Below are 14,991 nucleotides of genomic sequence, written 5' to 3' on the forward strand. Positions count from 1 at the left end.
TATGTTTTGATAATATTTTTGGTGAATACACTACACTAAGAAGTTTGGGGTCAGTTTTTTGTTTTGTTAATAAAGTCGTCTCTTATGCATTTATTTAATTAAAAATACATTTAAAATGAAAGTGTTAAAATTAAAAAAAATGTTTTTTTTATTTTTTTTATGTATTTTATTCCTGTGATGGCAAAGCTGAATTTGCAGCAACATTACTCCAGTCATCCAGAAATCATTCTAATATGCTGATTTGCTGCTCAAGAAACATTTCTCATTATCAATTTTGAAAACGGTTGTGCTGCTTTAATATTTTTGTGGGAAACCATAATACATTTTGTTTTTCATGGTTCTTTGAATATAAAGTTTGAAAGAATAGTCTTTATTTGACTATTCAAAAAAAAAAAAGTTTAAAGTACATTTCACATTTTTTGTTTCATATAAATTATTCAAAGACTATTATTAAAATATTCATATTCTATTTGTTTTTAAAGCAACTGATTGTAATAATCATGCTACGATCCCTCGTCTCTGACGTTTGGTCATTTGTTTGTTTGATTAAAGTTGTGCGGTACTACCCAGGTGCCCCAGCGGACCACTTCTATCTCCCCTGCCCTGATGAGGAAGAACTCTCCGGGGAACGGAGAGTCCGTTGGAGGGGGGCGGGCAGCCTCTCAGCTCATCCGCACCAGGTCAGCTCTGTCCGATCACATGCTGGAGCTGTTGCTCTGTGTTGGTGTATTCAAGCACTGACTGTATCCTGATCTCTCTAGTAATCCAGACCTGAGGAGGACGGAGTTGTCTCTGGACGTGGCTCTGCAAAGAACCAGCAGTAATGGCTCATCCAGCTCCAGCACACCCAGCTCTCAGGGTGGCTCCCATCCTGGATCCAGTGAGAGGAACCAGCCAAGACGTGAGTGTCTTCCTCTTTTTCTGTATAGAGGAAATAACATCACTCATAACTTTCACGCTTAAAGTTTTTAATGAGAGTAAGTACAGGTAATTAATTCATGATTTTAAATGAACAAACCATAAACCTTCTGGATAGCAGCCTTGAGCCTCAACCACTGCACACCACCATCCAAAAGAAATGCTTTTTAAGCTTTTATTTACAGGACAGTAGAGGCAGACAGGCAATTGGGGGAGAGATGTTTAGGACATCATCTAGGCCAGATTCAAACCTGGGCGTACATGATCAAACCTTTTGTTATGAAACTATTTGTTATAGCCAGAGGAAAATGTGCCCCCTGACAGAGTCACAGTCTCTCCCCCCCAAAAAATGTTTTTTTTCTTCTTCATTTCTGTCACCTTATGGAGTTAAGGTTCCTTGCCACTGTTGCCTTTGGCTTGCTTAGTTGGGGTTTAAAAGACACTTAATATTCAGTGATTCTGCAGTATTGACACTACTGGATGAAAACAAAACTTCAACTGAATTGAGCTGGATGATGACACCGCTGTTCTGCAGAGCTGCTTTATTGCTGGTTTATCTTTGTTAAATAGTTGATGCCTTTTGCAAAATCACTTTAGGCAGAACGCTATCGTCTGCACTACGGCTCGGACATGCTCATTTAAATCATAGTGATTGTGGGTGGGTGGACAACCACCATTAAACTGAAGGAGCGGGCACTCTTTCAGACTTCATCCTGGTTGTTTTTGCTAGGATCCTCTTGTTCCTGTTCCACTCCGTTTACCATGTCAGATGTGCAGTGCTGCGCTTGTCCTGAGAGTGAAGTGGATGTATAGTATGACGTTCTGGATACGTTGTTTGCCTGTTTTGTGCACTTGAGTTGTTTAGATATTCCAGTCCAGTCCAGTAGGTGTATTCACAGGCAGGGCTGGACTGGGACAGAAAATCGGCCCTGGCATTTTGGCCCAGACTGGCCCACTACATGTGATCATAAACACCACCCATCTTTGCACGCCTTTGAATATGTTTTTGTTCAACTCCTATTCATTAAAACCACTAATATGTAATGAGTGATAAACGAGTGAGAGTTAACAGATGAAATAAGTACAAAATTGTAATTTATTAATACAATTGAACTATACTCCACAGTGGTGAATCCAAAAAACAAGCTATAAGCTGCATTGGCATAGCAATACCACTGTGGTGGGTGGACCTCAGTCCTTCTAGGGGGGTTTGGGGGCATGGTCCCCCTAAGAAAATTTTGTGCATTTTAATGTTAAATTCATCAATCTGGTGCAGTTTGAGGGTTCAAAATTAAAAGCTCCAACCCATATTCAGTGTGCAAATATAACAAAGAAAAAAATCAAACCTCTTTTAGTAACAGTGTCTGTCTACACTACTACATAATAATAGTTATTAATCTCATGATAGTAGACTAATAGCCATATATTGTAAAACAAATGCACTGAAAAAATAAAGAAAACTTTCATAATTAGTTTTGTACTAATTTCTAAACTTGAAAGAGATGAGCACATGATCTTTTATTTTGACGGAAACAGCATCGAGCTTTTATTTTGACGGAAAACATGGTTAAAAACGCGTCTCATTAAACTTCTAGTAAATTTCTGTAATCGTCAACTATGCAGATGTGGAAATAATCTGTAACTGGGTTATGGGTTCATACACTCATAGCCAAAGTGTTTTGAAAGTAGTTCTGCTTACCGCGGACTCTACACTTTCTCATCTCTGTCCTTATCCTCCTCACTATCCTCATCATCAGCCACTGGAGCTGATGAAGGTCCTGCTGCTGCAGAAAACATATCCTGACACATTTTACAGCGTCTGCTTGAAGGGCCTGTATCTATTTTTCACGCTATTTCTCTGCACATTACTTGCGTTTCTTCTCCATCTCTCAGACTATTTTGACAGATACACACTTGACACTGCACGCTCACTCAAAGCCCAAAGGGGGAGGTGTTTAAAGATGTGATTGGGCCAGCCCAGTGTCAATCAAGAAAACAACCAATGGGCCGCTGATCTACGCGTTTCATGGGCCGGTCTGTCAGTGGAAAAAAAACTAACGCTTACTTTTTTTTGACCAATGCATTACACTGGCACTAACCCAGCGCCGTCAATTAAACAAAACAAAACGAATGGGCCGCTGATGTACGAGTTTTATGGGCCGTTAAAAAAAAAAAAGAAAAAAAAAAAAAGAGATGTATCGGCCCAAAAGCACGTCGGCCCACCGGGCATTTGCCCGGTATGCCAGATTACCAGTCCAGCCCTGTTCACAGGTAAAGAATATCACAGGCCAGCTGTTGAGCCTTTTGTATATTGTTGTTTACAATAATGATAATATCTCAGTTTTAGAACACTGTTTGAGAACAAGTTGTCAAAGTATATTTCCTGCCCAATAATCAGAATAAGGGTCAATCAGTGTGGGTTTTTCTTAAACTTTTACATTTGATGTCCACCAGTCTTGAACATGTGGTTATGTCCTGTTATATGTGTTTCCCAGGCTCTGGTAAATCAGAAGGTTCTCCAGTGGCATTACAGGAGACCTCCAAGCCCATTCAGGAGGAGGGCAGAGAGGTGAACAAACCCAGTCGACCTACGGTAAGTTGGATCCCAACGGCCCTCAAATATTATCTAGCCATAATGAATTTCCTGTCTAAACGCACACTACTGTGTTTGAAATTCCTACTTTGCTTTGTCTTGTCTCTTAATTTAATCTAGCATTTCCTTGAAAGTGCTTTTAGTTCTCTTTAAATTTAGATTTGATCTCCAAACACAGTTGTAGACTAAACCAGATGCAGATTCTGTTTTATAGTTGGAGGCCAAATGTCCCAGTGGTTACATTGTTCAGACTGTCCTTTTTGCCAGTTTCCCATTTGTGAATGCTCAAAGCTTATCTGGGATATCTGAAATGAAAATTCTTGGCTGAAGCTCTGGACACGCCAAAATCTGATATTTACAATTACCTTTCGCTTGCAATAACTATCAATTGTATTGATATTAAATATGTTGTTTATAAGTTATTACACTTCTTCCTACTTAACGTCTACAACTACTTAAATGGGGCCTATCAACTGTTTGGTTACTGACATTCTTCAAAATATCATCTCTCGTGTTCAGCAGAAGAAAAAAATTAATACGGGTTTGGAACAACTTGAGGGTGAATAAATGACAGAATTTTCATTTTTGGGTGAACTATCCTTTTAATATTTATTTATACTGATGCTTTTGGTTGGCCATTTTATCCAAAGTTACTTGCATTACATTCAAGGTATACATTTTATTAGTTGGGAATCAAACATATGACCTTTACTTTTGTTAGCGCCATGCTCTTCTACCACTGCATGAAAAACCAAACCTTATAGTTTTTTGTTTTTTTACTTTTATTTACTTTTTTTTTTTTTTTTATGAAACTGGTTTGTTTCTCTGTGAGCCATTTGGCTTTGACTTGAGGATACTAATGATTAGTATATTGGTAACATTCCCATCCATCTTTCTCTCGGTCCCTCTCAATCTAAAGGTTGCTTGGCAGAGGACTGTGGGAATTCTTGCCTGCTGATCTCAATAGCAACGCTGACTTGAGAAAAGCTTGTCCTCTTTCACCCTCTCAGCTTTCTCACTGAGCCGCATTGCCAGTGGCTTTGTCAATGGACTCTATGTGTGGTTGTGTGTCATTCTCCCCCCTTGGCTCAGATTCTTCACCGCAACACAAATAACCCCAGCTGTTTGTTAGGAGCCTTGCTGTTTCCATAGCAACTAAAGTTCACGAGGGGGCATTTTTATGTTGGGCCTAGAGGTGGGATTACAGGTCGAATACAAACTAAACATGGATGACCTTTGCTTGAAAGCTCCGAAATACTCAGGAAATCATTGCAGAGTTTATTTTATATTTATTTTATAAATATTACTATATTTTTTATTGTAGGGGAGATTGTGAATGTGTCTTAATTTGTGAGTTTTGTATCATTCTCAAGTTAAAAAGAAAGTTTGTTTTATCATTCATAGTCATACTACTGCCCTTTCTTTGCAGTTGAATCTTCTATTTGAACAAGCTTCTAATAAAAATTGTGCGGCTGCTGAGTGGGAATCAAACTTTTCATTTTAATGACCTTTATCACCAGTGTTGGTGGAGCTACTTTGAAGATACTCAAATATTAAAGTTTAGGATCAACTTTAGGATTACTGTGTGTGGTGACTTAAATGAATCAGTGAGAGCAGTTAAACTAGTGAAACCAGTTGAACCAAACTTTTTCAACCCTAGTGAAAAATAAATATACTAAAATGTATTTGAAATACATTTATTTTATCCTAAGTATGCTACAAATACATTTACATATTTATGTACTTAATAGAAATATTCTGCAATTGTACTTTTAGTATTCTAAATTGGTATACTCAAAGTCTGCTAAATTGGAACAATTAATTTTGTACTACTTGCACCTTATTTATCCAGAAGTAGTGCTAAGGTCCAACTAAAGATATACTTAAGTATATTTGATTGTGCAAAAGTGGAACTTTTGCAAGTATACTTTAGGCACACTTTAAATATCTTTCATTTAAAGCCTCATATTATACAGAGATCATACTATCCCTACTAATAGTGATATTAAAACACATTTTAGGCTTACTATTAAGAAATGTGCATTGTGCAATAAAGAAGTACTCCAAATAAAGTTAAATTATAATATTTATATCAGTAAGTCTCAAGCGATATGTCAGTAAATATGTTAATGTTTTGTAGTATACTTATTTAAAATAATATACATTTATTTTATACTATGTATAGTATTTTAAATGTGTAATTTTTTTTAATGCATTTTGGTATAGGTTTTTTTCACTGATTCACTAAAATGTATTGCTTCATCAAAGAATGTGTGATAAAAATGAACCGATTCATTATAATAAATTGGTTGACCAGTCAAAAATGATCTTTCTTGAACCATCAGAATGAATTGATTCACAAAAGAAAAACACGGACTTTCTAACACTTTACTGTTTTTTTTTGTACTGTGCACACAGCTACATTAATTAATGTAACATAACACAACTGAGCTACGGTCACACTACTGAAGTTACTAGTGTCACTATTCTAGTTTGTTATATGAATCTTTCTGTCTGTCTTTCAGGATCTGACTGCCTTGGCTAAAGAACTGAGGGAATTGCGAATAGATGAGATCAACCGGCCGCCCCTTAAACTGACCGACTACTCCTCCTCCAGTGAGGACACTGAGAGCAGTGAGGATGAGGATGGGACTGTGGGGCATGACGGCACGGTGCCAGTCAGCGACATTCCCAGGATCATGTAAGTGCAAGCACCATCAGTTTCTCTTGTTCCTCAAAATATTTTTTCTGTCTGAGCTTTGGCCCAGCAATCAGGGCTTATGTGGGCAGTTTGTTTCATGATCCCCTTCACCACTTTTTATCCTATCACTTCTCATTATCTTTCTTACATCCATCAATAAAGGAGGACTGAAAAGAATGCTGTTTTAATGTGAATCTGCAAAATTCAAGTTTCCCGTATTTATCTCCCTCAGGCCCTCTGTTCAGGGAAATAACGAGTCTTTCACAAGCAGCCATGAGTCCTTCGGTGACTCCTACAATGATGACTCTAAAGATGGTACCCTAAAAATGAGAGAGGTGAGATACCGTGCCAGTCACATTAGATGTTATTTACCTCCAAAAATACTTGGATTCTCTCTTGTTCCTCAAATTTATCACTTTTAAATTGTTTGTTCTTCTGCATAGACCAATGAGAGGCAGCGCTTGGGCCACGGCGAGAGCAACGGTTTCGCAGGCCATGGGAACCTACCAGACCTGGTGCAGCAAAGCCACTCCCCATCAGGAACTCCAACAGGCCTTAATTCCCAGGACCTGGACTCTATGGATGAGGTAGATAACATTTAAGAGGGGTAAGGATCTGATATATTTAGCCAGGCCAAGCTGATGAAACTGGCTTGTGTTATTTCCCAGTCCTGTCCTGCCCTTGTCTCCCAATAATTTGCAGCGCTCTCTCTACTTGACTGCCATTAAAATGAGGACAAAGGGCCTAAAAATATGAGGAAAACACTTTACTGTTATAATGACTCTTAACATTTTCATAACTCAAACACAAACATCATTTACTGATTCATAGTCATATGTGAAAGTCTAAAATTCCCTGCTGAGTCATAAAACCAAAATTGTCTGACACATCTATTATCTAAACAGAGGAATGGCACTCCTGTTGTATTTTTAGCCCCAAACAGTGTTTCTCTAAATGCCTGCTATTAAATAATTTTACTGGAGCTGATATGGTACATTTGTTTTTTTGTATCAGTTTGGTCTTGGCAGTGGTTCGAAAGCTTCTTTCACCCCTTTTGTGGATCCACGTGTATATCAAACCTCCCCCACAGACGACAACGATGAGAGCTCAGCGGCCGGTAAATATACAAATCACAACAAAAAATAACATTTTGTTATCACCACCCGCAACAATGAAAGGAACAACATTTATGGAAAGTAATTTGGCTAGCTCTATATTTAGGATAAAATGGGCTTTAAAATAGGTTTATGCTGGGCATTGAATGAGATAAGAGCATTACAGCATAATCGTGCTTCCTCCCGCCGGGTTTGGTTCTTGCCCAAACATTCTGTTTATGAATGAAATGCTTCCTCTTTCATATCATTTAATGTGTTTTCTTGTCTTCTTACCTCTGCAGTGTTGTTTGCTAATGAGTTGTTGCGTCAGGAGCAGGCCAAACTGAACGAGGCTCGGAAGATCTCTGTGGTCAATGTCAACCCCACCAACATCAGACCCCACAGCGACACACCAGAGATCCGCAAGTACAAGAAGCGCTTCAACTCGGAGATCCTGTGTGCTGCTCTATGGGGTACATCACGCTCTCTCTGATATATACCTTTTTTTAGTTTCTATTGCCTTTCAATTCCTCTTCTGATAAAAATTCTTGAGTCAGAATCAAATTCATGTTTGTGGACGCTCAGGTGTGAACCTCTTGGTGGGCACTGAGAACGGTCTAATGCTGCTGGACCGCAGCGGTCAGGGCAAGGTGTATAATCTCATCACCCGCCGACGGTTCCAACAGATGGACGTGCTGGAGGGTCTAAACGTCCTGGTCACCATATCAGGTTTGTCTCAGAACAAAAGAGCTTGATAAGGTCATGAAAGTTGATGGAGCTTTTTAACTCTAAAAAAAAAAAAAGCCTTTGTGGTTTTGGGGATACACGCCATGTTTTATTAGCTTGACAACCTCGTCATTGATGTTTTCAGGGAAGAAAAACAAACTACGTGTCTACTACTTGTCATGGCTGAGAAACAGGATACTGCACAATGATCCGGAGGTGGAGAAGAAACAGGGCTGGATCACTGTTGGGGATCTGGAAGGCTGCATTCACTATAAAGTTGGTAGGTGAACCATCTCTGCTAGGGTTGTCACTATACCAAAAGTATTTGATATTAATGCCAGTAAAATATCAATAGAGACCACCATAATGTACAGTAGCAATTAATATCCAAATAAAACTCCTATATTTTATTAAAACTCCTATGTATTATTATTATTAGCAGCGTATTGTAAATCTCAATGCCAGTCTGTTTTTAAATTATTTCATTTATTTATTAGCAATAATTATTAATATAAATATTAGCACCGTGTGAGCCTGTATTTTCTGAGTGTGCAGAATGAGGCAAACGTTCATAATTTGGGGGTCAAAAGCCATAGCCGGCCCTAAACTGTGGAACTCTGCCGCTCTCTATTAGAACAGTCTTGTCAGAATCATTTTTTAAAGCAAAATTAAAAACCTCTCTGAGAATGTCTATAATCGCTAAGTCAAATGGGGTTTGTCTAATTGTTTTTGTCGTATTATTATATTGTTTTATGTCTTTTAGTTTTCTTTTAAAGGGGTGGTTGATTATGATTTCACTTTTCTAACTTTAGTTAGTGTGTAATATTGCTGTCTGAACACAAACAACATCTGCAAAGTTAGAACGTTCAAAGTAAAGGGAGTTATTTACTTTTAAAGAAATTGGTTTTTAAGGACTACAACAAACGGCTGATAGGGACTACACGACATTCCTCCCGGGTTTGTGACATCACCAACCCTAACATTTACATAAACCCCGCCCCCGGAACACAATTTATAGATTATCAAGACAGAATATGCTAATCAATGACTAGAAGATAACTACACATAAGCTACATAAATTCATCAACTAACCATTCAGAAATGTTGTCTACATGTTGTCACTTCTTCTTGAGTCTCTCCATCTTTCTGACTTCGGTTTGAACATAAAAGGCTAAACATTTTTTTAATTTTTAGTTCGCATGTGTGAGGTAAAAAGACACAATCTGTTGAAGCTCTGCCCTCTGTGACGGGAGCAGCAGCTCATTTGCATTTAAAGGGACAGGCACAAAGACAGTGCGTTTTTGCTCACCCTCAAAAAGTGACAACTTTAACATGCTATATAAAAATATCTGTGGGGTATTTTGAGCTAACACTTCACATAGACACTCTGGGGACATCAGAGATTTATCTTGTGAAAAGGGCATTATACCACCCCTTTAAATGATATTGTTCAGCACATTGGTCAACCACTGTTGTTTTATTGTGCTTTATAGATTGATTGATTTATTGATTGAGTGATTGATTGTAAAGATGAAAGCTTCCCTGTTAAAGCAGAGGCTAAGTCAAGTCTGAGACTGTAGAGTAGGCTGTTCGAGATCTCTGATGCTAATCGACACACCTCTAACAACATGGAGAGTGGCAGCGGGGGACAGTCTGCTTTCTTGTATGAATGTGACACACTGCCACTGTGAGCTGCAGGGAACTGAAAGCATGATTTACTTTGTTTTCAGTGAAATACGAGAGAATCAAATTCCTGGTAATCGCACTGAAGAACTCGGTAGAGATTTACGCATGGGCCCCCAAGCCATACCATAAATTCATGGCTTTCAAGGTATGATGCTGCAACAATATTTCTCTCTTTCCCTCTCTGTGTATGTCTTATATCCTTACTTTTTTATTTAACCAACATGTGATAGAATAATTTGTAAATGAAAGAAAATGGCTTAAAGGTTTACATGCATTAACTGCCTGTTTAACCAGTTCCCCAGACTCAGCATCCATCTCTTTATCTGTATCTCTTTCTCTCTCGCAGTCGTTCACAGAACTGCAGCACAGGCCTCAGCTTGTGGACCTGACTGTAGAAGAGGGTCAGAGGTTAAAGGTCATCTATGGGTCTAGTGTGGGCTTTCACGTCATAGATGTGGATTCTGGAAACCCCTATGACATCTACATACCATCACATGTAAGCTATGTTTTTGTAATGTAAATATTTTTTTAAATAATTAATTTTTGTACTTTTTTTTTTGCACAAATAATTTATAACCACAAATTAAACATGAATGCAGCTGTTTAGACCTGTGGTTTAAGTCTCAGTGATATTAGGCTGTGGTTTGGCTTCTGTAAAAACACAATTAAGTTGTGCTTCTGGGTAGGGGAGCTGGTCATGGGCAACACCCTCTTGATTGGTTCAGAGGTTCCCTTGGCACTGTTGCTCTTGGGTGTTGTAGTCTAATCCTGGTGAAATAACGTGCCTCCACAAGTTATGTTCCCTTCACGGCACTTGAAAGTGTGAAAAATGTAAGAAAGGTTTCAGGAGCTATTGATTTACTCACGTTCTGTAGAAATGTATCAAATAATGGATGGATGGATGGATGGATGGATGGATGGATGGATGGATGGATGGATGGATGGATGGATGGATGGATGGATGGATGGATAGATAGATAGATAGATAGATAGATAGATAGATAGATAGATAGATAGATAGATAGATAGATAGATAGATAGATAGATAGATAGATAGATAGATAGATAGATAGATAGATAGATAGATAGATAGATAGATAGATAGATAGATAGATAGATAGATAGATAGATAGATAGATAGATAGATAGATAGATAGATAGATAGATAGATAGATAGATAGATAGATAGATAGATAGATAGATAGATAGATAGATAGATAGAATTTGCTATCTAAACCTATAGTAGTAGAATAATGCGTGTAAATGTGAATAGATGTTTTCAGCTGAAATATTCTCTGCTTAAATACATCGATCTAGTACGAGTTCACGGGTGGGAAGTCACGGGTTTGACTGCCGTTCCAGTGCACTTTCACGGGTATAAGGTTGGAAAAACACAGGTTACAGGTTGCCTGGAACGCAGCATAATACGCAACATTTCCCACTCGGTGAAAACCACGCCCATAGCGGTAAACGCCCATCAACGTACAAATGTGGGGAGGCGTCGCGATGCAAAAGTGGATCTGTACTCAGTAGTCCAGCGGGCGCCGGCGCCAAAATTGTTGCTGCATACCCCTCTGACACGAGGTAGTTGCGCCCCTGCTTGCGGTCCGCGTAGAATTGACACGTTGTTACATTTTTGGAGAGGTGCACGTCAGGGTACGTGTGCTACACCCAGCCTCCGACGTAGCTACGGCGTGAGTTCGACGCAGAAGTATAAATTGGGCTTTAGTATAATGATACCTTCCTGCTGTCATGTGCTAAATGTTAATATATTCTGCTCACTTAAAACACTTAAAATAGTCTGAAAAATCTGAAAAATATTTGTTACGATTTTATTTTATATACTGTAGATCTTTCTAGTGGATGAATATTTTGGTGCCCCACCTGCCCATACAGATGAGCCGTGGCTGAATACTGTACTTTATGCAATGAATAAATGTAAATTGAATATGTGGCCCTCTAATGGTCTCTTTAAGCACTGCAGCATGATCTGCTAATAACCCTTTCTTCTCTCTATCTCTCCCTCTCTTAGATTCAGAGCAGTGTGACCCCTCATGCCATCGTGGTGCTTCCTAAGACTGATGGCATGGAAATGCTGCTGTGTTATGAAGATGAGGGCGTTTATGTCAACACTTATGGCAGAATCACCAAGGACGTGGTCTTGCAGTGGGGAGAGATGCCCACCTCTGTTGGTGAGTCTGTCTGTTTCAATAGAAACATACAATAGTAACCCATCCCAGCTGTACAAGAACAAAACAAGCCGTAGTGACCAGAGAATGACTCCCATTCAATTTATCAAATATTTATCTTCCGAAAATACTTAAAAAGAGCCTAGCATATTTTGCTGTGCCGACTGATATCACCCTGATTCCACATTCACAGAGGCACTGATATCCGATTGGCCTCTACCGCAGTGTCTGTTTGTGTTAGCTTGTTCTGCCAGCTCATCGGCAGAGCTTGAGGGATGCGCAGCCAACAGAAGTGCCGCCACACAATCCTCTGCCTTGTGGGAGGAGATAAAAGTAGTTCACCCAGAGTTCATAAACATTCGAACTATGCATCAACTTCTCTCATGTTTTGAGAAGTATGAACATGGTTATTTGTGTGTGTGAGCTGGTTTGTGTAACATTATCTGTAAGATTTAGGGCTTTTGGCACGCTTTGTCATTTATAATAATCTCAATGGGGGAGTGTTTGGGCAGAGCTTCTCGTGGTTTGGCAGGCTGTTATGATTATTAGTAGTGTTCACGGATAGAATTATTCATCTTTAGGGTGATTCCTATGCAATGCGTGTTAATCGTCAGTGGGGAGGAGGAAAAATAGACTGTGTATGAAAAGATGGCATGGCATTCAGAGATCTGTTTTTGCCGTTTGTAAGGAGTGTATTTTATAAGGATAGTTTCATCTTTTACTCACCCCATACTCACTCATGCTGCAAGCCCATTAGTGCTTTTCACAATACGCATCGTTTCAAAACAGCTTTGCAGAAAATCATAATGTTAATGTTTATAAAATCTTAATATCCTCATGCCTTATAGACTGTGATTCTGCATTTATCACATTAGAGCTTGGTAACAATATAGTTTACATTCTGCAATGATGTAATTGATTAATAAATTGAGATTTGTTATACTGTATATATTGTTTTATATGGTATGTTGATGAATAAAGTTTGATATTCTTGTTTATCCAACTTTATATAGGGAGCTGTACGAAAATATTTAGCAGAATGTCTGTTTAATACAATGACGGTCGATGGGAACCAGGAAGACATAATTTTAAAGAAATTATATATATATATATATATATATATATATATATATATATATATATATATATATATATATATATATATATATATATATATATATATATATATATATATATATATATATACACACATATACACAAGACCTCAATGCAGCTTTTTTGCTTTATCCCAGTTCTTCTTCTTCCATATGAGGTTTAAGTAATTATTTCAGTAAAAGTCTCACTTGAAGCCATGGTCCCCATTCACTGTCATTATATGGAAAAGAGCTGCTTGGACATTCTGCATAAATTATCTATCCCTTTGATCTATCTGTCCCCAAGAATTGAACAAAATATCACAATAATAATCGGCAACACTGTGTTTTTAGTAGCTGATTATACTAAATCTTTTTTAAAAAGTAAAATAATACTTATTCACATTTTTGAGAACTATGGTATATTGTTTTTGGTATTAAGATTGTCTTTCCATCAGAACTCAATAAGATGTTCTGTTTTGCAGCTTATATCCACTCCAACCAGATCATGGGCTGGGGAGAGAAAGCCATTGAGATCCGCTCTGTTGAAACGGGCCACCTGGATGGTGTGTTCATGCACAAGAGAGCTCAGAGACTCAAATTCCTCTGTGAGAGGAACGACAAGGTTAGTCTCTTAAGCGCCTTCATACTGTAGACCAGTATTGTTGTTTTAGATCATCTCCAAATGTAAATGTTATTGTTTATCTAAAAGAGCTTAGACCGTTATGGACAAGCTAACAGTTCTCATTTTGTTCTGCAGGTGTTCTTCGCCTCGGTCCGATCAGGCGGTAGCAGTCAAGTGTTCTTCATGACGCTGAACAGGAACACTTTGATGAACTGGTGAAGCTTCTGCAGACCCAACACTGTGGAGCCTTTTTCCTGTCTGTGAGCACACGGTACATTGACACTTTGGTCTGAAAAACATTTTAAAAAAAATATTAGAGACTCAGAGGAGTGAGCCTGGACTGGAGACAGTCCCGTAGGGAGAGCACTGACTCTCTGCACACGGCTCATGGAGGTGCAGTATCTGACGTCACCTGCAGTGGCACGCAGTTCCCAGAAGAGGGCGCTGATTAACTTGAACTCGGTTTTAGACCTTATTTTGTGGCCTCTGGTAAAGCCTGTTCTTAGGATCCTCCCCTTTACGTTCCTGTTTCCTATTGGTTTTGATTGACTTTTTTTCAGTTTCCAATGAATTTTAGTCAGTTGCATGATTGTAAAGAATTGGACAGTATTTAAAAGATAACAAATGTGGGGATAACATTAGCAAGCACTCAGGCTAAGACCAAGCTTTAGTCTCTTGATGTTACACTTTTATATTGGCAAACAGTTCTGCCAGTTTCACAAGTATCTGTGATGCCCGTTTTTGTCCAATTTCTCAGAAGAGAACGACATGCTCAAAAGAAACGAATAACACTGGTGCTCATTTGTATATTGTCAACAAGATCCATATACTGTACATTTATCAAAAGTACTGTACCAATAAGTACTATACTGTATCAAAGTACTATATCAAAGTTTGTTTTATAGCTTTGAGGTTGGAAAGACGGAGCTGAACGGATGAGCGAATCTTTAAGTTGCGAACCATATTTTGAATTCTTTCTTTAACTTCTTTTTGGAATGTTTTAAACATGACGAAACAGGAGCACGAAATATAGCCACACGTGGAAGAAAACAATCCCCCCTCACTGGTTGCATGTTTGTGTAGACACTGGATCAGATGTTGTGCGATGTGTATGTCAGAGCAACATGATATCTGAGATCAACTAAATTTAAAAGAAAAAGGATAAAAGCACCTGTATTTCAGTGACTATTGAGAATTGATGATGACTTATTTAGATTTCTTTATAGTGCCTAGCACAAGTTAACCTGTGTGAAATCAACCATTAAAGGCACATTGATTTATTGATTTTTGCATTTTAATATTCTTACGCCATAACTTTTTACGTTTCATCCATCATTTTAGGCTGCAAGTCTTTTTTTTTCAACA

The 14,991-nt window shown here is 38.3% G+C and overlaps 1 protein-coding gene across 7 annotated transcripts in view; it reads left to right on the plus strand.

Moving 5' to 3' along the window:
• tnika (TRAF2 and NCK interacting kinase a) overlaps positions 1 to 14,793 on the plus strand; it is an 88,145-nt gene extending 73,352 nt beyond the window's left edge. For 4 of the 7 annotated variants that reach the window (XM_079875848.1, XM_079875845.1, XM_079875847.1 and 1 more), the window contains 15 exons: positions 553 to 680; positions 762 to 901; positions 3,414 to 3,511; positions 6,037 to 6,212; positions 6,445 to 6,547; positions 6,656 to 6,799; positions 7,227 to 7,329; positions 7,609 to 7,779; positions 7,892 to 8,035; positions 8,178 to 8,312; positions 9,763 to 9,863; positions 10,065 to 10,214; positions 11,751 to 11,910; positions 13,487 to 13,626; positions 13,762 to 14,793. In XM_079875848.1, coding sequence (XP_079731974.1) covers positions 553 to 680; positions 762 to 901; positions 3,414 to 3,511; positions 6,037 to 6,212; positions 6,445 to 6,547; positions 6,656 to 6,799; positions 7,227 to 7,329; positions 7,609 to 7,779; positions 7,892 to 8,035; positions 8,178 to 8,312; positions 9,763 to 9,863; positions 10,065 to 10,214; positions 11,751 to 11,910; positions 13,487 to 13,626; positions 13,762 to 13,845 — 1,977 coding nt within the window. In that variant the 3' untranslated portion in view covers positions 13,846 to 14,793. The remainder of the gene's footprint in view (positions 1 to 552; positions 681 to 761; positions 902 to 3,413; positions 3,512 to 6,036; positions 6,213 to 6,444; positions 6,548 to 6,655; positions 6,800 to 7,226; positions 7,330 to 7,608; positions 7,780 to 7,891; positions 8,036 to 8,177; positions 8,313 to 9,762; positions 9,864 to 10,064; positions 10,215 to 11,750; positions 11,911 to 13,486; positions 13,627 to 13,761) is intronic. The other 3 variants (XM_079875846.1, XM_079875849.1, XM_079875851.1) reach the window with 1 other exon arrangement.
• The last annotated feature ends 198 nt before the right edge of the window (positions 14,794 to 14,991 follow it).

This window comes from Squalius cephalus, assembly GCF_949319135.1.
Source record: "Squalius cephalus genome assembly, chromosome: 7".
Taxonomy (NCBI): Eukaryota; Metazoa; Chordata; class Actinopteri; order Cypriniformes; family Leuciscidae; genus Squalius; species Squalius cephalus.